At 43.1% G+C, this 22,276-nt stretch overlaps 1 protein-coding gene across 1 annotated transcript in view; it reads left to right on the top strand.

The window, feature by feature from the left end:
• Positions 1–15,208, top strand: part of npr2 (natriuretic peptide receptor 2) — a 113,715-nt gene extending 98,507 nt beyond the window's left edge. Inside the window, exons 17-23 of the mRNA XM_049603967.1 lie at positions 427–573; positions 3,987–4,110; positions 8,147–8,215; positions 8,403–8,577; positions 10,489–10,587; positions 12,829–12,920; positions 14,690–15,208. Of these exons, the coding sequence (XP_049459924.1) occupies positions 427–573; positions 3,987–4,110; positions 8,147–8,215; positions 8,403–8,577; positions 10,489–10,587; positions 12,829–12,920; positions 14,690–14,752 (769 nt within the window). The 3' untranslated portion in view covers positions 14,753–15,208. The remainder of the gene's footprint in view (positions 1–426; positions 574–3,986; positions 4,111–8,146; positions 8,216–8,402; positions 8,578–10,488; positions 10,588–12,828; positions 12,921–14,689) is intronic.
• Positions 15,209–22,276: the final 7,068 nt, after the last annotated feature.

The raw sequence follows: 22,276 nt of genomic DNA, 5'->3' as shown, positions 1-22,276 counted from the left end.
GCACTCGGACATTCAACCTGCTTATCCAGTACACACCATACCATAAACAGAATCATTTGTTCATTTCTGTCCATCAATAGCTGCACAAAAAAGTCAGAGAGCTCTGATAAACGGTAACAGTTGAGAAAATACACTGGCACTCAGAAAAAAACAGGATGTAGAATCTCACATATGCGTACAGATAACCAAAAACTTAAAGACGAATTGTACCGATTCCACACACCAGTCTGTTTACAGGTGTTGCAGAGTACTACTGCTGAAAGAAAAGTTGCCTCGTGTGTCTCCAGAGGGATCTGTGTGAAATCTGATCCATTTTCTTTTATTTACCACATTGAGCTGAGCTCTTGACCCGAAGTTTTCACTGACCAGCAGTTTGTGTGTTTACCGCCTAACTCTTTTCTGTGTGTGTGCTTGTGTTTTCCGCAGGGAGGGCAGCACTAGTATTCTTAACAACCTGCTGTCCAGGATGGAGCAATACGCCAACAACCTGGAGAACCTGGTGGAGGAGCGAACACAAGCCTACCTGGAGGAGAAAAGGAAAGCAGAAAACCTCCTCTATCAAATTTTACCACAGTAAGTACAAACAGCAATCACATGCGCACTTTTGTCCTTCCACCCCGAAAGCTTAAAACTCCAATTAACTCGAATCCAGCAAATAGGGCGAGTGTTACCAGCACGGCTCAATGACACTGTCAATTGTGTTAAATCCCTGTATTAATTAAAGACTGGAAATCCCTCCCAACACCACATTTTATTCACAGATACACATTTCCCCTCGGTGCGATCACACTGTAGATGAAAGGGAACAGAGAGAGCCGACAGGCAAACTGCTCATTAAGTGAGACAGAGAAGCGGACGTGATAGTGGGTTTGTGCATTTGGATAACACTACAGTAGCAAATCTCATCTTTCTCGCACATTTATCCTTTCTCCTACTGAAAAATCGTTCCTCCTTCAAAGCCGTGCAGACACACAGAGAAGGGCCTGAGAGAAAGGACAGAAATCGTTTCTCACAACACTTTTGAATTAGACTAGCTGACTCTTGCCACGCTGTTTTTGCCGTTGGTATTATTTGATTAGGGAGGAAATTAAGGCGAGCAGAGTAAGCAAAGATGAACTGACATGCGGTTATAATTGAACCTGCCAGGTGTTTTGTGTCTGCGAGTCTTTGAGGAAGTGGAGTCAACAAGACAATCATCATTATCTCACCACCTCTTTGAGCCTGCAGTTGCTTGTTTAACCTTATTTTTTGGCTGGAACTCAGCATGTGAGGCCAGCCCTAAAAACATGACAGTCTGTCCATCAGTGAGTGAACATGAGTGAATGAGTAATGAAGTTACACTATTGGCTGGAGTGGGTGATGACGTGAGTGTTTGTGTTTCCCCATTGGCTTTTGCTCTTTTAAAATAAATAGGCATTGATGGAGGTCTGTGTACTTCGCGGCCATTCGTTTTTCGTTTCGAAATAACGAATTGAAACACGGAAAACCAACCATTACCCGTTTATTGTTTTGAAATGACCAAACAAAAAAGGAAAAAAAAGATCCGTCTCCCGTATTTTTATTTGATAATAAAGAAAAGAAAAACGGAAAACAAATCGTTATTCATTATCCGTTATCCGATTTAATTTGGGAATTTTAAAAAAAACCCTGTGGGAAACTCCTTTCTCTATTTTTTTGTTTGTTTCTTCTCTGTGACCAGTAAGTTGCATTCATGTGGTCTATGAAATGTACATACAGAGCATGTACATTTCCTATAACTACTGCAATATTGCTTTATCTGACATGTTATGCTAATAAATAACTTTTCTAACTAATCTAGGTCACTTTACGTGGACAGCAACCAACGGCATACCACATAACACATTACATGTCTGCAAAAAATGATATGCAATACGTGAATTAATTAATCTAAAAAAGTTTTATTACCATGGACCAAACGTTCCTTTTCGTCTGCCAGTTTTCTGTGAAAGTGACGTCAGTTTCAGTCAAGTCGGCAACTCCTGTTCCAAAATTATCTCCGAGTTGTTTTTCCGACATGAGCGGGCGTTCATGTGTATTTTCCCAGTCGGAAAGTCATTTTTCCGATTATTCCGACACCACATGAAGGTAACTTGCTGGTCACAGAGAAGAAACGAACAAAAAATAGAGAAAGGAGTTTCCCACAGGGTTTTTTTTAAATTCCCAAATTAAATCGGATAACGGATAACAATTCATTTTCCGTTTTTCTTTTCTTTATTATCAAATAGAAAACAGGAGATGGATCGTTTTTTGTTTTTTTTTTTTCTTTTTCGTTTGGTCATTTCAAAACAAAAAACAGATAATGGTTTGTTTTCTGTGTTTCAATTTGTTATTTCGAAACGAAAAACAAATGCCCGCGAAGTACACGGACTGATGGAGCCATGGACACCAGGCACCCAGGGTGTGCAATGGGCCTTGAAGCCAATTTTCGTAGTGGTCAAACTGTGAAATTCCAAATTGGTCATGTGATGCTTTGTGTTGAACATCTAGAAGAGCCATTTTATCCCCATTCAAGTTTTTGGAGAGCTAAATCAGAAGTAGCCAGCTTGGCCAGTGAAAGTCTCTAGTGTGCTTACCCTATGAGCTCCACAGTGTGAAGGAAGTGCTCATCATCCCGTGAATGTATAAAGAGAACTAGATACAGTGTTGGCGGCGAGACCTTGTCCATTATATTAAAAGTTGCTCAATGGCACATTAAGTTCAAATCATTTAACTGCCGTGTATACAGTAAAGCCTTTTAGAGCGGACGTCACTATGACATCATTTTATTAGCTGGAGGCAAAACATGCTAGGCTACATAGGCTACATAGAAGTCCTAAAATGTCGTCTCGTTGTGTTATTGGGAGCCAGAATAGAAGGAGTCATGGCTCAAAACTTAAATTTGAGCACATACCAGCCGCCACTGCCCGTCAGCAAAAACGAAGACAACTATGGTTAAATGCGATAAGACGAAAGGACTGGACGGAGGCGATCATCAAAAATGCTCACATGTGCAGCACACACTTCGTGTCAGGTTAGAGAGAAATTATTTATTGTTGTAGGGATGAATAACGTTATGTTGATAAGGGTTATCATGTCCACATCATCAGAAATTGGGGAGGTATTAAGAGGAATATTGGATTTCTCTGTAACGCTAACTTTGTAGCGCATTAGCTAATGATAGCTTTGATAGCAAAACAAACTGGAGGAAACCATTCTATCGTCTTCCTTTGTAAGATTGGCAAAGTAATCCACCACAAAGCCGACCATCCCACCATCCTCTCACATCATCCATCCACTGAGTGAGAGCATACGGGTCGTGCGGTGCTCTTGATAACCGAACGGTTCATTCAGACAGCGCTCCAAATTTAGGAACGGTCTAGTTTGTGCCAGAGTGCGCTCCGGCACTCGAAGTGAGTATTTCTGAAAGCACCACTCGCAACATCTTCCTCCAATGTCTAACACAGCCAACAGAACTTGCTTGCTAGCTCTGGGTAATGTCTGTGGAGAATTGTTTCGCTTCCAGCTAAGTCCTGCCCATCAAAAATTGTCATACTGTTTACTAACAGTGAAAGGGTCTATAACCCGGATGATTGGCGCTGCTTCCACATCATTTGGCCCATACAGCAGGCACAGTAGAGTCATCCACTTCTAGTTTAGCAGTCTACTAACTCTGTTGCCAATGGCTGCGCAGCCTCCACCAGTCACACAGGTCCCCTCTGCTGTGTCAGTGTGTCTAAGTGTATTGTTCTTAAGTTTAACATGTATTTTAGATGAAGTTTTGGGCTGGACTACAACAGCGGGGCACTTCCTGTTTCAAATTAAAAGCCCTCTAGCGTGTCATACAAAGTTAAGCTATATACTAGGTTTAGACTTGTTAATCTCCTCTGATCACTAACTGCCCCTTGTGTCTAGATTCTTCTGAACTTATCTTTACAGTTTCACACCATGAACATTTTGACCTCATGTCTTTCTCTCTCTGCATGCAGTTCAGTAGCAGAGCAGCTAAAACGAGGGGAGACAGTGCAGGCAGAAGCCTTCGACAGCGTCACGATTTACTTCAGCGACATCGTGGGCTTCACATCCATGTCTGCAGAGAGCACACCGCTACAGGTACGCAGCAATCAATATGTCACTGCAGTCCTCCTCTCTGCAGCACACCATTTCTGTCAGTGTTATTGTGCAAGTTTTCCTGACTTCCCTCAACATCTGCTATGCTCATCTAAAAGCTTGTAAAAATCTCTGTTCGTGATCATGGTGAATTTTCTTTCTCTATTCATACATAAAAGTGCTCAGCAGTATCAGGTCTCTACCTACAGAGTGTCTCATAGTTCCCACAGTGTGCATTCCCACACACGGGCCGCAACTCAAAATAGTACAGTTGTTAGATGGAAGAGTGTGTTGACGCAGAGTTGAGTCACATTATGCCACCACATATCTCCCTCTCTTTTAAATACCAAAGAGAGGTTTCTGGGGCAAATACGTTATCGTGATGACACACATCCAGGCAGAGGGTCTGAAGTGTTGATGGTCAATCTGACACCCACACATGGAGTGGAATCACCGCAAGAACGGACGTTTATTCTTCTCATCTTCATCTCTTTTCTCAAAATGTCTCTTTACAAGGCCAGATATTTGTACAGTACAACAAAAGATCCCATACAGTTACATTTAACCAATTGTTGTTGTAATATACCTGTAAACATGTCACTCTACATCAAAGATGCCATTATCAGTCAAGGGGGTCGGTTTGGTTTCAGAGGGGTCCTCAACAGAAACTATTTGAATACTGCATTTATATCAATGTTGTGAATATTACAGAAAGATATTATGAGCCATCCCGTCCCTGTATGACCAATGTGAGAGCTGCGTCTGCTCACTCGGCGTAAAGTCAAACACGTTCTTAGTGGGTGTTGCCCTCCGCCAGGGTTGCCCCTTGTCACTGATCCTGTTTGTGATATTCATGGACAGGATCTCAAGGTGCAGCCAGGGGGGAGGAAGGGGTCCGATTTGGGGACCTCAGAATTGCATCTCCTCTTTTTGCAGATGATGTGGTTCTGTGGGGTGGTTTACAACCAAATGTGAAGCGGTCAGCACCTCCAAATCAAAGGCTATGGTTCTCTGCTGGAAACCGGTGGATTGCCTCCTCTGGGTTGGGAGAGAGTTACTACCTTAGGCCAGGGAGTTCACGTATCTCGGTGTTTTGTTCATGAGTGAGGGTAGAATGTAGCATAAGATGGATTGGCGGTTTGGTGCGGCGGCCGCAGTGATGCAGGCGTTGCACCAGACCATCATGGATAAGAAGGGACTGAACCGCAAGGCGAAGCTTTTGATTTACTGGTCCATCTACGTCCCAACCCTCACCTATGGTCATGAGCTCTGGGTAGTGACCGAAAGAATGAGATCGTGGATACAAATGGCCGAAATGATTTTCCTCAGTGGGGTGGCTGGGCTCAGCTTTAGAGATAGGGAAAGGAGCTCGGACATCCAGAGGGAGTTCAGAGTAGAGCCGCTGCACCTTGGTGTCGAAAGGGTCAGTTGAGGTGGTTCGGGCATCTGATCAGGATGCCTCCTGAGCGCCTCCTGTTGGAGGTGTTTCAGGCACGTCCCACAGGTAGGAGGCCCAGGGGCAGACCCAGAACATGCTGGAGGGATTACATATCTCATCTGGCCTGGGAACACCTTGGGGTCCCCCAGGAGGAGCTGGAAAGCATTGCTGGGGAGAGGGACGTCTGGGGTGCTTTGCTTGGCCTGCTGACTCTGTGACCTAGCTCCTGATAAGCAGATAAAAATGGATGCAGTATTTTTGCTTCATCTCAGATCATCTGGAACATTGGTCCAGCAGCTTGGAGCTTGTTTTTTTGTTCTGCTTTGGGGAACAGCTAAAAGAGACAAACCGGAGGATCTGAGGGGTCGTCCTTGTTCATATACTAAAAGCATTTCTGAGAGGTAGTCTGGTGCTCTGCATGGCCATGTAGTGCCTTATATACTAATTAAAGAATTTTAAAATCAACACAAGAAGTAACAAGTGTGAAGACTTAAAAATAGCTGTAATCTGTGTTCACTTTCTGGTCTCAGTCGGCACTTGTGCAGCAGAATTTTGAATGAATTGTAGCCGAGTTATTGTGTTTCTCAGCAGACCAGAAAGGACAGCGTTAAAATAGTCTCGCCCGCTTGTTATTAAAGCATGCATCAATATGTCTTTGTTGCTCAGAGAGAGAAATGGCCTCACTTTGTAGATGTTCTTCAAATGATAGTTGGTTATATATCAGAAATTCAATGACAATGATGCTGTTTTACTAATGCATTATGGGTCTTATGATGAATAAGACCACTATCTTTTTCTGCCTTTATAAATCACAATACAGTGGTGTATTTTTAACCCCAAAAAAACATAGAGAGGAGGTGACAGCACTTGTTGTGAGCCCACAGCATTGTCTGCAGCTGCTCCTGTCAGGCTATATAAAAAGCTCAGACACCTCCAACCCCCCTGCCAAGCAGAGATTTGGCCCTCAGTCCCACTGTCAGCCATTCAATCAATCAAACACTTCACCTTGTGTTGACCTGTAATTGTACTGGCTGTTTGTAATGGGGTGTTGCCTGCATCAAGACCAGGGAGATGCAGCTGTGTGTAAGATATACTGTGTACGGCTAAAAGGTATAAGAATGGCATTACATTAATATGACACAATGCACAGGCACCAAGTGTCCTGTGTTCTGAGTTTGGTGACAGGACAGACTTTAAAGGGACAGTTCACCCTGGTCATAAAGGGATGGACACGGTCAGCAACAATACTCAGGTAGGCTGTGGTGTTTAAACCATGCTCAGTTGGTACTAAGGGGCCCAAAGTGTGCCAAGAAAATATCCCCCACACCATTACACCACCAGCAGCAGCCTGAACCGTTGATACAAGGCAGGATGGATCCATGCTTTCATGTTGTTTACACCAAATTCTGAGCCTACCATCTGAATGTGGCAGCAGAAATCCAGACTCATCAGACCAGGCAACGTTTTTCCAATCTTCTATTGTCCAGTTTTGGTGAGCCTGTGTGAACTGTAGCCTCAGTTTCCTGTTGTTAGCTGACAGGAGTGGCACCTGGTGTGGTCTTCTGCTGCTGTAGCCCATCTGCTTCAAGGTTGGACGTGTTGTTGGTTCAGGGATGGTCTTCTGCAGACCTTGGTTGTAACCAGTGGTTATTTGAGTTACTGTTGCCTTTCTATCATCTTGAACCACTCTGGGTGAAAATGTCTTGTTGATGCCAGAGGTCAGAGGAGAATGGCCAGAGAACTGCTGCTCATTGGATATTTCCTCTCTTTCGGACCATCCTCTGTAAACCCTAGAGATGGTTGTGCGTGAAAATCCCAGTAGATCAGCTGTTTCCGAAATACTCAGACCAGCCCGTCTGGCACCAACAACCATGCCACGTTCAAAGTCACTTCAATCACCTTTCTTCCCCATTCTGATGCTCAGTTTGAACTTCAGCAAGTCGTCTGTCCGTGTCTACATCTATGTATTTTTGATTTAGGGGTGAACTGTCCCTTTAAGAGTTCAGTATGGACAAAATGACAGAGCATCCCTGTTTAATGTTCTCATCCACTTAACACTACTGACTCTTCGAGTACAGCACAAAATGTCCTGACTAGATAAAGACCCAGCTGGTTTTTTTTGTTTTTTTTTCTCAAACACAATTATAAAAATTGACATCAAAGTTGAAGCCTGAATAGTACATTTGTCTTTGAACAAACAGCCAACCCCTGACATTACTGCTACATCACAACCATTATGCCGCACAATTTGGCAAATTTGATGCAGATTGTGTTTTGTAATATTCCATCTGTGGATTTGATTTATGATCCTGCGAATGTGTTTGTCAGTAAGCCTCGGCGGGCGACCGTCCAGCGACAGACAAACACAGATTATGTGGGAGACTGGGAGGTTTTGCAGACACACTGGCCGCCCAATCTGTCAACCGTTAAACAAAAGACAACAGTGTCAAATGTTGGATTTGGAGTCTGTGTTTTTGCGTGTCTTATTTAGGCTGCAGTTCTGTCAGTTGGCACACAGGCGTTTAGCTAAACATGTTCAGTGCTTATCTCCTTGTTGCTTTACTGGAGTCACATTATTCAAACTCTTGTGTCTCTCTACAGGTTGTCACGCTGCTCAATGATCTGTACACCTGTTTCGATGCCATCATCGATAACTTTGATGTGTACAAGGTAAGTCAGGATTATGGGAAGATGCATTTTATTGCGTGAAAGCTCGAGTGGGAAACAAAACCGCAAACACCAACATCTCAATACAACTTATTGATGCCTTCAGGACTTACAGAGGAAGCAAAATTAGATGAATTAGGTTTTATTTTTACTCTTTGATGTATATCTTTTTTCATGATTCGTCCCTCAGGTGGAGACCATCGGTGACGCCTACATGGTGGTGTCAGGGCTGCCGGTGCGGAACGGTAAATTGCACGCCAGAGAGATCGCTGGGATGTCGCTGGCATTGTTAGAACAGGTCAAAACGTTCAAGATCCGACACAGACCCAACGACCAGCTAAGACTCAGGATAGGTATACACACAGGTGAGTCTGAACTCTCGCACCTCTTCCTCACACAGAGCAAGCAAGCGAACTCCGGCTGATAGGGAAAAAACAACTACGAGGGACAACAACATTGAGGGAGCCTTGATTGAGTCTAAACAACGGCTTGCTCATGCTCTGACAATAGGTTGGAGGTGTGCAAAGCTTTACAGAAATGGAGCCAGGGTGAGCATTCTTTTAAACAAGTGAAAAACTGAAACAATCTGATGTTGGTTCGTTTGGTCTTTCGCACCATGTCCAGTTAGGAAGGGGTACCAGCCTGGTCCTGAACTGTGGGGGTGGCATGCTGGTGCAGTGGTTAGCATTGTCGCATACAGCAATTGTATGTTCAAGGTTTGAACACAGGGTGGGGGCCTGAACCCAGGGTGGGGAAGCCACCCCGCGTGCAGGATCCTCTCCACGTCTCCGGCTTCCTGGTGACACTAAATTGGCCGTAGATGTCAGCCCTGTGATAGTCTGGTGACCTGTCCAGTGTGTACCCCGCCTCTCACCCAATGTCAGCTGGGATAGGCTCCAGCCCCCCTGAGACCCCTAACAGAATAAGTGGCTACAGAAAATGAATGAATGAATGAAAAACTGAAACAATCTGATGCTAACTCATTTGCTCGTTCACACCACGTCCACTTAGGAAGAGGTATCAGCCTGATCTTGAACTGTGCACCTGCACTAAGGTGACCTGGAGGATCCCAGATTTAATCTTTCATAATGACCAGTCCTCATCCTGTTGATGACCGCAGATGAATCATTTTTCACTGGTATACCTCTTTTCCTCCCTCTGGCACCGGAAGATGATTACCCCCTTCTTAATTCTGTCAACAATTGATTGTCTCCTGGTGGGAAAACTGCCGGTAATGAGCACAACACCAGACCTTTTTGGATTGTTGAGCCAATCGAAGATGCAGGCAGTGATTCAGAGGGCTGAAACAGGCCCCTTCAATATTGTAATTATGGGAACTTATTCAGTTCTTGCTCCCATTACCAGGAAATACAGTCAGCCGTCCAAGTATGTGTTTTGTGATTGAAGCAGCATCGGGATTTCCCATGCATGACTTGTCTCTTTCCCCTCTGAAAGGGCTCTGGGCTGATCTCACATTTATTACAATACATTTTGCAGAATTATGAACAATAGATTTCACAAACTTGGACCAGCCAAAGCACATTTCTCTTCTACCATGTAATCAAAGGTTTGCACAGCTATCAAAACTTCAGTGCTACTATGAGTCCAAGAAAGATTTTCGATGTTTGTACAGTAGTGTGTGTAATGTGACAACCAATGTGCTCTACAACTAGATGAATGGAGCGCTTGTGAAAATGTAGACTAAATGATTAGTTTAGTCAGCCGTGTCTGTCTTTTTGTCTTTACTGTACTCTCAAAAACTGAAGCTTCATAGAAGTAGGATTTATTCCTGGACCGCTGTGTTAGCCTGTATTAGTTTTAGCGAGGTATTTCTCATAATCTGGCAGCTGAGTGTGTATCATTGCCGTGCAGTGATTTGTAACTTCCCAGCTCTGGATACCAGTGTCCTGACTGGACATAAACACTCAGGATGTTTTATCTGACCTGTCGGCAGCATTTAGTCTGATGTAATTTAGAAGAGGCTCCTGACACAGTATTTAGACTGTGTCAGCTCATGGCGGCACTGTTTGTGTTCTTAATCAGACACTTGACATGCAACAGAGATGGACCAGCGTGTGTAGGCTGGTACTTAGCACTGTCAGAGTAATTTAAAGCAATCTGTGCACAGTTTCAATTCACTCAAACCTCTGTCGTTTTATTTAAAAACATTTACACTGCGGCGCTGGTGTGTCATAATGACAGCAGTTCTCAGCGTGGCGGTTATTTTAGTTTTTTCCCGCTGTAAAATGTGACTGCATTTATCTTGTGTTTTATAGGTCCAGTCTGTGCCGGGGTGGTCGGTTTAAAAATGCCAAGATACTGTTTGTTTGGAGATACCGTCAACACGGCGTCTCGAATGGAGTCCAACGGAGAGGGTGAGTGTCACTGTTTTTTCTTTTATATCAGATGTCTCCAGATCTGGATTTGAAACAAGGAAGAACAGGTTTTACAGGTGGGTTTTTTTGTTTTTGTTTTTGGTTTTTTTTGTTTGTTTGGGTTTTTTTGCGTTTACAAGGACTTCTTTGTCTTGAGATTGTGGTTACTCTGCTATAAATTATATATATTCCTCAATCAGATTTGTCATATTGTAATTCTACTACTGTGTCCTGGTAGAGAGATCCTCTCCCTGTTGCTCTCACTGAGGTTTCTTCTTCTTCCCATTATATTTTTTCTTCTTTTAAGAGGTTTTTCTATATTGATGGTTTAAGCACAGATCCATTTTAAAGCCCTCTAAGGCACATCTGTGATTTTTGGGTATAACATTTTCTATTTAAGAGCGTGTACCAAATGACATTCTACAAAAGGGATGTCTATAACTTCTACTGCACATGAGACATTTTTTATTCAGGGATGGTGTTCAGGGCTTTAACTAAAAGCATTTAAGAGGTTATTTCTATTCAATTCAGTTTTATTTATAAAGCCCAATATCACAAATCACAGTTTGCCTCAGAGGGCTTTACAGCATACGACATCCTTCTGTCCTTGGACCCTCATAGCGGATAGAGAAAAACTTCCCAAAAAAAAAAAATCTTTAACAGAGAATAAGAATGGTAGAAACCTCAGGAAGAGCAACTGAGGAGGGATCCTCCTCCAGGATGGACAGATGTCCACTCGTCGCTAGGCTAATTTATACAATGTAAAATGCCATAGGCTTGTGCTAATAGTGTTAGCTTGTTATATTTGTTTTGAAATCTTGTTTAGTATAAGACAGTTGTTTTGTTGGTGAACCTTGTGAGTTGTAATGGAGCCAGATTTTGTAACGTTACCTTTGTTAAATGTTGCTGTTGCTGGCTTCATATGAGTAGAGGAAAATGTCCGCTAGCTGCTAGGCTAATTTATACAATGTAAAATGCCATAGGCTTGCGCTAAAAACATTAGCATGTTGTATTTGTGGGGAAAATGTGTCCAGATAAAGACAAATGCTTTGTCTGTGAATGCTGTGAGTTATAGTGAAGCTGATTTGTGTTTGAAATTGTCTCTATTAAGCCGTGTTTAATGTGTGTTTTGGATGTGTCTTGAGAAACCTCCGCCGCCGGCTAGTGTTTTGGAGGTGTAACTGCAGAGTGACACAGACATGTATAAATGCTCACAATGGCATAGGCCACATGCACAGGTTACAGCATAGGGTCTGCCGCATGAGTATGAGTCCCCTTAACTTTTGCCAAATCCTGTCGTAAATACAACAAACAGATCTTCCCTCTCAGGAAAAGCTTTTAGTGCAGTTGTTTGTTCTTTTAGCAAAAATATACCATGCAGCTTGTTCAACATCGACACGATAGCAGCGTCAACAGACAGTTCCACATCTGCTTCAGCCTGCCGGGTTATGTTTGAAAACAGAGCTCCTCTTTACTTTCTTTGTCTTTTTCTGTGTCAGCTGTGACTGGCTCAGCACATCTCAGGCTGTTAGAAATCTGTCCAAAGCGTAGGGGAACCAGACGTAAATGGGGACTCCAGTAAACACTAAATAAACACTTATTTGAGCAGTTTATTAAATCCTGTGCTCATAACACACTCTGTGATTGAATCTTTGTCTCCACTGAACTTATAAACTGTCATGTCTACCTCTCTGTCCCCTGATGTGCTTGGATGGAAACATCCTTCAGCACAAATATGATTTTAAAGCTGAATGTAATACGTATTGACCTGCTGAGTCGAATACTTCCTACTGACATTTCTGCTCCTAACTGGCAGTGACAGGAACTGGTGTTATGAAAGTGTGGTTGGATATTCTGCGAGCGAATCATCAGATGTATTGATTAACTACTGAGTCGCTTCCTGTATTGTGCCTCCACTGGTAAATAATTGATAGCACTTACAGCTAAGGGCCCTTAGCCAGCGATAAACTGCACAGCCTGGAACTTCACAGGCAGGAATCTCGTCTCACATCTCTGCACTGTGTGCATTAATTGGACGAAACAATACAGGTTTTCATCACCCTTAGCATTTCATCCGCTGACGGGACCAAACGCATCATCTCGTCTGGATCCCCAGTTTCCTCGTCTGCTGTGTATCCTGAGGCCTGAGATAAAAGCAGAGTGGTGGTGATGCAAATATTGTCAGAGTTGTCTTTCACTGTGCTCAAACGCTCTTTGTTGTTCTCTTGGTGTGTTTTGCAGCCTTAAAGATCCACGTATCCTCGGCCACCAAAGAAGTGCTGGATGAGTTTGGCTACTTTGATCTCCAGTTACGAGGAGACGTAGAAATGAAGGTAAGAGACCGTGCTTTACTTTTTAGCTGAAGCAGCAGGAGGAGCAGAAAGGAGCAAGCACTGCACTGAGACAGGCTCTCCCACTTGTGTTTGTCACCGCTGAGTAACTGCACACTGCAAAAAATGTCTGTCTGTACAACTCATCTGGCCTCAGATGCAGAGCTGAGGGTTAAATTATGACTTGTTTGCATTTTTTCAGACATGTGCCAGAAATTATTTTTAAAACAAGACGGATCAAATGAAACAAATGAATTCCTTATTGGAAATACTAACCCTATTTTGGGAATATTATGACTGTGCACACTAACTGGTCGAGGCAGCGGTAGTCTAGCCACCAGACTCCAACAACTGGAGTCTGGTTGCTTTGAGATAGAGGCTTCAGTTCCCCGTAAGGAAGGACCATCTGACAGCTGGGTAAAGCTGTGAAAATATTCTAAATATAGCGTACGCCCAGTGCTGTTTCATTTTGTGTACACAGTGTGAGGGTTTTCTACCCAGAAACGATGTGATTTAGTCTATAGACTTAATACAAGATGCAGTGGTTGTTAATATGAAGATTTGTGATAGAATTATATCTCTAAATTTTAAGTTTGAAACTGACATCTAACCTTACAAAGGGGCGTCCATTTGAAAACCTCACATCTCATTTTTGTACCTTTCAATGTTCAAATAACTGAAGACTCCTATGGTGCTAATCCTGTGCTAATGCACTGGCCTTAAAGTGCAGATTATTTTCAGTATTCTTATTTTAGTAGCTTAGTCTGAGGATTATTATTTTATTAATCAATTATTTAGTCTATAAAATCAAGGCTGTAGCTTCTATGGAGGACACTTACTGTATGTCCTCAGCATTTCTGTGAATTTGGCGATTTTAGCAACCTTAGGAGGAAGACTTTACACGCAGCAAATACAAACATTTAGCCCAGGTATTTAAAGGTACACTGTGCAGGATTGTCGGTTACTGTTTGCAAATACACTCATTAATAAAAGTGAATGTAAAAGCCAACCCCAGATTAAAGGCCTTTGCACGCTGAGGCCAAAACTTTCATCCGTCATGAAAATTTTAGGAACAGGTTCGATTTTCTGCGTCTTTCGCAGCTTTCAGAGCCTTTAAAGAGTTGTTTGACCAACAATCAGTGCAGTGAGTCTGCCAGCGAGACACAGCTGTGACAAAACAGAGGAAAGGGACGCACAAAACCATTTCATAATTCAGATAGCTCATTTTCAACAGGTAAGATAGTAATGTTCAGGCGGATGATGATGAAGAGGAGGAGGATGTGGACCGCGCACTGAGTGTGGAGGACAGTGAGGGAGGACAGCTCCGCCCCTCCGTGCAGCTGCAGTGCAAAATGAAAGACAGGGCGTTCAGTGTCTAGTTAATATTTTTTAGGGGGATTGTTCTCAGAAATCTGGACTTTGGGCCATGGCCTTGTACAAAATCAGAGAAAATGGTGTAAAAACTGAAATATATTCCTTTCATATCCTCACATTTGATAAGATGGGGCCAGCTATGTTGGGTAATGGTTGTTGATTAATTTTCTGATGATCAGCTAATCATTTCAGCAATACGCTTTTAGCAATTTGAACGTGTGACCATGTGGCTGATGTTTCTCTGACTGTGCATTATGTTTCATTGGTGGAGGTATAAGCTGAGCTGCAGTAACCATCAGGGTCACCTTTAAAACGAAGGGCAGCCTAATAGAGGATATCACCTCCCACCCCCTGCTTCATCTCCATTGATGAACCTATTGATTTCTGTATTTTTCCAGGGCAAAGGCAAAATGAGAACGTATTGGCTTCTCGGGGAGAAGACTGATGTGTATGTTATCTGAGAGGCCTGCTGATAATGTGGCAGCAGCAGTGGAGACGACAGCAGAAGCTCCGGTGGCCGAGCCACTACTTTATTTGTTCTAGAATAAGTCCTTATTGGTGATTTCCGTGCCGAGGAAAAGAGAACGACACCATGTGACAAAAAAAAAAAAAACAGAGGGAATTCCAGGTATATTTATTACCTGCAAACTGTAACTGCAAAAAAAGAAAGAAAAAAAATATTGTAAAAGTTGTTTTTTGTATGAAGAACCTTTCTGTCCTGAGAGTGAGTACTTTTCACTGATAAATTCTTATTTTTTGTGCTTTCTATATTAAGATTTGTATAATGTGTTTGGAAGTCAATGATGTGTTAATATTTCCTTGAACATCCATTGAAGTTTGGAGGCACAGCGTTACAATTGATGTCACTGCAGGGGTTCACACACCGTGTTACACAGTACAAGATAATATGTATATATGTATATCCAAGATACTGTAAGATATTTTGTTCAATAAACTGAGTAAAACACTCTTTTTCCATTTACGGACCAGGTGGTATTTTTTATTCTATTCATAGTATGGTTAGTTATTGATATTTGCATCCATAAAAGGTGTAACATGAGACTAATATATAATCAATCAAATAATCATTTGTATCTCAATTACTCTGTGTTATGCTACATTTGTGAAGAAAACTCCTCCACGGTAAACAAAGTATCCAAAAAACAGAAAATTCTTGGTGAATTGAAGTAAAACATCAATTTATAAACTCTGTGCCTTTCCTAGACCTACACAGAAAGCCTCTTCCACGCGCCTACATGAAAAGCTTAAGGCAGAGAGAACACACTCCTCTGCCCTTCCACACGCAAACAAGTAAAGCCTGCGGCAGAGAGAGCAAACCTCCCTGCCCTTCCACGCGCCTACATGGAAAGCCTAACGCAGGAAGCAGCAGCAGCAAAGAATTGATAAGTCAGACACAACATGAAAAGGAGGAGCTGGGGTGGAGGCGGGTTGCAAAGCAGCTTGCAGAGGAAGCAGCAACAGTAGGCAGGCCAGAGCAGTTTAAATAGGGCGCCCTGAATGAGATTTGCCAATTGGTTGCATAGAAAGGAATCATGTGATCTATCAGCTGACTCCCTTCCATCAATCAGCTGCTCCATCAGTTGATTGGGCTGTTTCAGATCAGCTGACATAGCTGGGATGTGAGCTGAGCTTGACATTGTGTCCTGTCTGAACTAACATTTTGTGTTGAGTGAATTTTGTGAATCTGAACTAACCCTTTAAAACATCAAATTTTCTTAGTTTTCAGATTCTTTGTTCAGCGTGGAGCTATGCGAGAAAAACAAAATGTTCTTCACAAATTCGACATAGCACAGGGTGAGTAACTGATGTACAACTGTTCATTTTGGGGGTGAAGTGTTCCTTTAATCCACCCTCATGCTGTTCACGTGAACTCTCCGGATGTATCTGGGTCATAACCTCCTGGCAGTATTCATCCAAGTTTAACCCAGAAAGAATTTATAAACGACCTTGTGGTGTCCCCTCTGAAATATTAAATGTCCTGCTAGAATTTCACATTTAAAAGGCAAGACATGCTCACAGAGCTAATGCAGAGGTGTCGAAGCCGGTTCACCAGAGGGCCAGTCTACCCCGTGTAACCTTTTAGGAGCGTCTGTTGAAAGTGAGCTGCACCTTGAAGATTTTATTTTCTGTTTTTAACCTCCATTATCCTCCATCCCCTTGCAAGTCCTGACAATTAGTTCAGGTTTATGTGATGTATATTAGCCTTGTCACTTTACATTTCACAATACCGCCAGCATTATTATATTATTATTTAAATATAACAAGTGTACCGTAAAGGAACTGTGTGCAGTATAATTAACTGCAAGCAGCTGTGGCCAGATAAGGGAGGAAGAAGTGGAGAAAGGCGAGTCAGTGGCAGGCAGCTGTGTGTTTGTTATAATGACATCACCGCTCATTAGATGCTCATTATCAGTTGTGCAACAGGGGCATGGGTGCTGTGTGTGGCTATGTGTGTGTGTGTTTATGCGTTTTCATCTCTGCAGGAGCACATCTTCGCCTCCTGCACGGCTGTAATTACCGCCCACTTTCTCACAGTGACACACCGCCAACGCCTGTTCAAGCCTCAGCGAGCAGAGTGAAGGTCTCTGCTGAACCCGCGCTGACCCTGCTAACTCCTCACAGCTGACCCGAGTGTCTGTCATCTTGTCATGTGTTATTTTCTGCCTTTTCACACAGCCGAGACCTTGAAGTACAAAGCCTGTGAGCATACTGCATGAAGGTGTGCATTAGTCAAATACTTTGCAGAATAAAATTTGCAAAGCTGTAACATCTTAAAAGAACAGTTTACCCTAAATTACCCATGGAGCTATGTATCAGTCTAGATTGCTTTGGTGTGAGCTGTCAAGTGTTGGAGATATCGTCTGTAGAGATGTCTGCCTTCTCTCTAATGTACTGGAACTAGATGGCACTCAGTTTGTGGTGCTCAATGCACATCACACCAACAAAACAAAAAATACAACCTGGCTACTCAAGATAATCCACAGAGCTTGTCGTGAGCACTTTCGTGTAGGAACTTTCTTTCCTCTGAACTACAGATGTAAGCGTGTATCTACTGCTAGCTCATCTAGCACCACTGAGCTAGCTAACATTACAGCTCAGCCAAGGATGCCATTTATGTTTTGGTGTGTCTGTTTTGTAAATAGCATTGTTAGCTATGGGCACCTGGAAACAAAACATTCTGCCGTTATGTTGACACCCTGCGCTGTCACGAGCACGAGCCTCTTGCCCATGAGTAGATGCACGCTTCCTTCAGCACAGTAATACAGTTGGCGGGTGTAGTTTGGTAGAAAGAAAATAGTTCCTACAAGAAACTGCTCACAACAAGGTCTGTGGATTATCTTGAGTAGCTAGGTCATGATTTCTGGAAAGAGACATTGCTGTTCTTCAGATGCATGTAGGTAGGTATTAAAGGTATTAATACCTGTATATATTCATATATGCTAGTATATGTAGGAGTGTGTGTGTGTGTGTGTGTGATAGAGAGTGATACAGAAAGAGAAGGTGGAAGGTGGACTATTGCAAGCAATGTTCCTGTACGTTATTAATAACTTGAACGCTGTGGGTCGGGCCTGATCACTCGATACAGATCTTCACTACAGTTGACAATCGGGGATAACCGTCCGCAATTTGTCCAAGTCGGACTGCCAATTTAATGCTTGACACAGATTCCTGCATGGGTCCTTTCTTGAAAACCCACACCTGCCCATACCCGTAAAGCTCAGTACCAGAACTGACCCCTTACCCGTCATTATGTCTACGTCAAAGCCCAGAGACCCACGACCCGACCTGAACCAGTGATTTAACACACATGGGCTACAGTCACTCACATTAAGCTGGGTTCTCCGTTCTTAAATTACAAATCCAGTGGAGGAAAAGTCTCTTCCACTGGATGTGCTCACTCCTGGGATGGCAAAAACATTCTGCGCAATCACTGCAAGGTTAGGAAATATTTTAGCATGCTCCTTCCACCGCCATAAAACCTCCAAAGGATCCTCCTTGGGTGTCTTGAACTTGATGGAGGTTGCCACCTCATCCTTGGGATACAAAATTTCATGGCTGGAGTCCTCCATTTCGGTGACGCATGTGAGGATGGTCAAAGGTCAAATGTCAGATTTGTGTCATTGCCTTTCAAAATTAAGGAAGTGTGGCTTGTTAATAGTGATTAAGATGTCAAAATATTGCACATATACTGCACATCTTTTTTATTTGTTTTAACCTGAAAGATACGATATATTTTTGTTTTCACTTGCTGCTCGCAGGCGTGTAGTTCATTTTTACCCATGCCCATACCCATGAATTTAGAAATGTACATATTTTTACCTGTTACACAGCTTTTTGGGTACCTGACCTGGTGCAGGACTCCGGCTTGAAGCACAGGTTGATGACTGCACTGAAAACACTGGCCTCATTCATGTCCATTCATCCGCAACCTTGGTATCACCTTCGACAATAACCTCACATTTGAACATCACATCAGCCGCCTCACCCAAACTGCCTTCTTTCACCTCAGAAACATTGCCCGTCTCCATCCATTACTCTCCTTCTCTGCCGCTGAAACTTTCATCCATGCTTTCATCACCTCAAGACTCGACTACTGCAACAGCATCCTCTATGGCTCATCATCCAAAGTCCTCAACAAACTCCAGTACATCCAGAACTCTGCTGCCTGCCTCCTCACCCACACCCGCTCCCGTGAACATATAACCCCTGTCCTGCAAAACCTACACTGGCTCCCTGTCCCATACAGAATCAACTTTAAGATCCTCCTCCTCCTCCTCACCCACAAAGCCCTCCACAGCCAGGCCCCCGCCTTCCTCACGGACATGCTCCACCACCACACTCCCTCCCGCAACCTTCCATCATCCGACAAAAACCTCCTCTCACCTCCACACAGGACCAAGCACCGAACCTGGGGCGACAGAGCCTTCTCCATAGCCGCCCCCTCCCTCTGGAACACCCTCCCTATACACATCCGTGACTGTCCAGATCCATCCACCTTCAAATCACTCCTCAAAACCCACCTTTTCAAATCCGCTTTTAACCTTTAAACATTAGCTTTTTGTTCTGTTTCTCATGTACCCCTCCCCTTTTTTTTATATGTACTTCTTTTCTTTGTTTTAAATGTAAAGCGTCTTTGAGAGCTGTAAAAGCGCTATATAAATAAAATGTATTATTATTATTATTTTTATTATTATGTCTGACACTTGCCAACTTCTTTCAATTTCCTCCACCATTTTAGTGGTAAAAAAATAAAACACAAATTTAAGTATTCGAATATGGATTGGGGCACTGATTACCATGGCAACAACTGAAGCTCTGAAGCTTCAAAACACTGCTCACTGGGTCATCTTAAGGTTTCAGATCAGGGAATTCTACACCATATACAGACAAAGCCTCCCTATTGATCTTGTTGTAGGGATGAATGTTCCCCCCAAAAGACCAAAGTGATACACAGAAATAAAGAACTGAAATTAAAGAGGGGAACAAAAGAGAAAATTTCTGTATCACATTTCAATTCAGATCTCAAGTATAAATGTGCTCCAAGGCCTTGTGTTTCAGAGGCAAATTGGTTTTTGTGTATCATCCAATGATATAATGAAATGTTTGGAGAGAAAAGCTGCATAAATGTAAGCTAAAATTACTTGTCACCATAGCTACCGCCTACTAATCCCTGCTGAAAGGATCAGCAGCGCCTGGAATTGTCCTCTGATTGACAGAACACATATGTGAATCTGTAGCATACAGCCTGTGATTGTGTTGTGTTTCACATCTGCATGCTGTTTGCCTGAGTGCACAGGTCTTTGTCAGAGTGGAGGAAAACACTCGGTGCTATTCTTTGAGTCCTGATAAGTTTTCTTGTCATTTTCTTCAAGGACAATAGCAAGATATTTATGAGGTGTAGGAGGAAAGTGTGGCTTTTTGTCGCTTGGCACCGCTCGATTGCTACAATTAGAGGTTGCAAAAGGCAACAAAGAAATGATAGAAAAAGATGAATGAAAGCTGAAAACAAAGCGAGCACCCTGGTCAGGCAGCGGCAGCGTGAGGTGCAAACAACAGCTGAGCGACAAAAAAATACTCAACTGTCGCTTTCAGTAAAAAAATGTCTTTGTGTTTTGTACGATCCATCATCCATTAGCTAAACCTGTTGTATTCTTTGCGGTGCTGGGACGGGCTCCATTGTGTTCACAGAGTATGTGTATATTAAGACGAGATAATTTCTCACGGTTGCTGCTCAGAGTCTTTGAGAGAAACAGTGGCCTTTTCTGTATGAGTCCAAGTACATTCAACCCCCAAAGATTTTAAGGAGTTATCGATTAAAGTTTTTGTCAAAGAGCAAGATTCTGCTTCGGATGACTTCTTCATGAGTTGAGTGATACATAAAACCAACACAGAAAATGCATGATGTAGTGTTTGTGTGTAACAGCACATTTTGTTATTGTTGTTTTCAAAGCTGTCTGACAGTTTTTATGGCCTGAAGTGGAGTTGGATCATAATTAAGCCTTTGGGAACTCAATAACAATCCTTCATATGCTTCAGCTGTGATGCAATTATAAACTTATGGAACAGCTGCAAACCTACCTGGCCATGGAAGAAAGCCCAACATTTCATCAAGGGCCCTTAGCAACTTAGTCAAGAGAAACCCCCGTGTGACAGGATGACCTGATGAAGGTTGGTACAAGTGCTTCAGTGGCAACTATAGCCCCTTTTACACTGTCAGATTTTCCGCGAATGTTGGGCCGTTTTGCCGGCAACCTGCAAGCGTTTAGACACACAGAGCTGGGTTGGCGAGTTGATCCGAGATGCCCAATCTTCCGCCTCGTAGGGTAGTCATATTGGCAGAACCCTTTTAGTTTAAAAAGACCAAGGCGGCCTTCCTCAATGGGAGGGGCTGTTGATGACTTGTGGGAGGAGCTGTTGATGATGCACGTGTGAGCCACTGCCGGTGGATACACAGGAAACAACTGATAGCAGGAATTAGTGAGCAGCTAGTAGCAAGAGGGAAACGCAAACCTGACAGACACTGTAAAGATGAGCAACTGGGGAGACAAGGAATTGCACGCCCTCTTTGTCCTCGCAAATGAAGAGGCCTTTAACCGTCAGATGACAGGGACGGTGAAAAACAGGTCAACTTACGAGAGAATTGCCAAAGGACTGACTAGCTGCAGCTTCCCTCCCACGTCACTGTTTACGTCACATGCTGAGCTACACGTTTTGTTACTTGCTCACGCCCCCATTGCCCCGAAAAAGGTGCATTCAGTATAAACAAAAGTAGGCAGGTGGCATTTTGCTGCACTCCCTGATTTTGTTTTTGTACTGCCAATGCTGAAAAAAGACTGATTGGCTTTCCTGCAGATTTGCACAATTCCTATTCAAAAAGGGCTTGTAAGAGATGCACTGAATAAACAAGGACTTCATGGCCAGACTCCAAGACGCACTCCACTCTTGGCCACGAGGAACATCAAAAGTCAACAAAAATATGCCAGGAGGGATTTGGATAAGACTACAGAGTTTTGGGAGACAGCTCTATGGACTGATGAAACCAAACTGGAACTGTTTGGACATATGGACCAGTGGTATGTTTGCCGTACGAGAGGCCAGGCTTATGACCAGAAGAATACGACCCCCACGGTTAAGCGTGGAGGTGGGTCATTGATGATGTGGCGCTGTTTTTCTGCGGTGGGAACTGGCAATCTTGATCGTGCACCTGGCATCATGGATTACCAGAAATACCAGGCCATTTTAAAGAGGATCATTGACAAATTAAATCTTCGTGATCACTGGGCTTTGAACCAGACAATGATCCCAAGCACACCTCCAAGTCAACCAAAGCTTGGTTGAGAAAAAGATCCTGGAATGTCCCGGAGTGGCCTTCACAGTCACTAGATTTAAATCCAATTGAAAATCTTTGGTGGGATTCAAAGAAGGCAGTTGCAGCATAGAGGCCGTCAAACACCACTGAGCTA

Source organism: Epinephelus fuscoguttatus, linkage group LG18, assembly GCF_011397635.1.
Source record: "Epinephelus fuscoguttatus linkage group LG18, E.fuscoguttatus.final_Chr_v1".
Classification (NCBI taxonomy): domain Eukaryota; kingdom Metazoa; phylum Chordata; class Actinopteri; order Perciformes; family Serranidae; genus Epinephelus; species Epinephelus fuscoguttatus.
The sequence above is the reverse complement of the archived record's forward strand: the minus strand, read 5'-3'. Positions and strand labels throughout refer to the sequence as shown.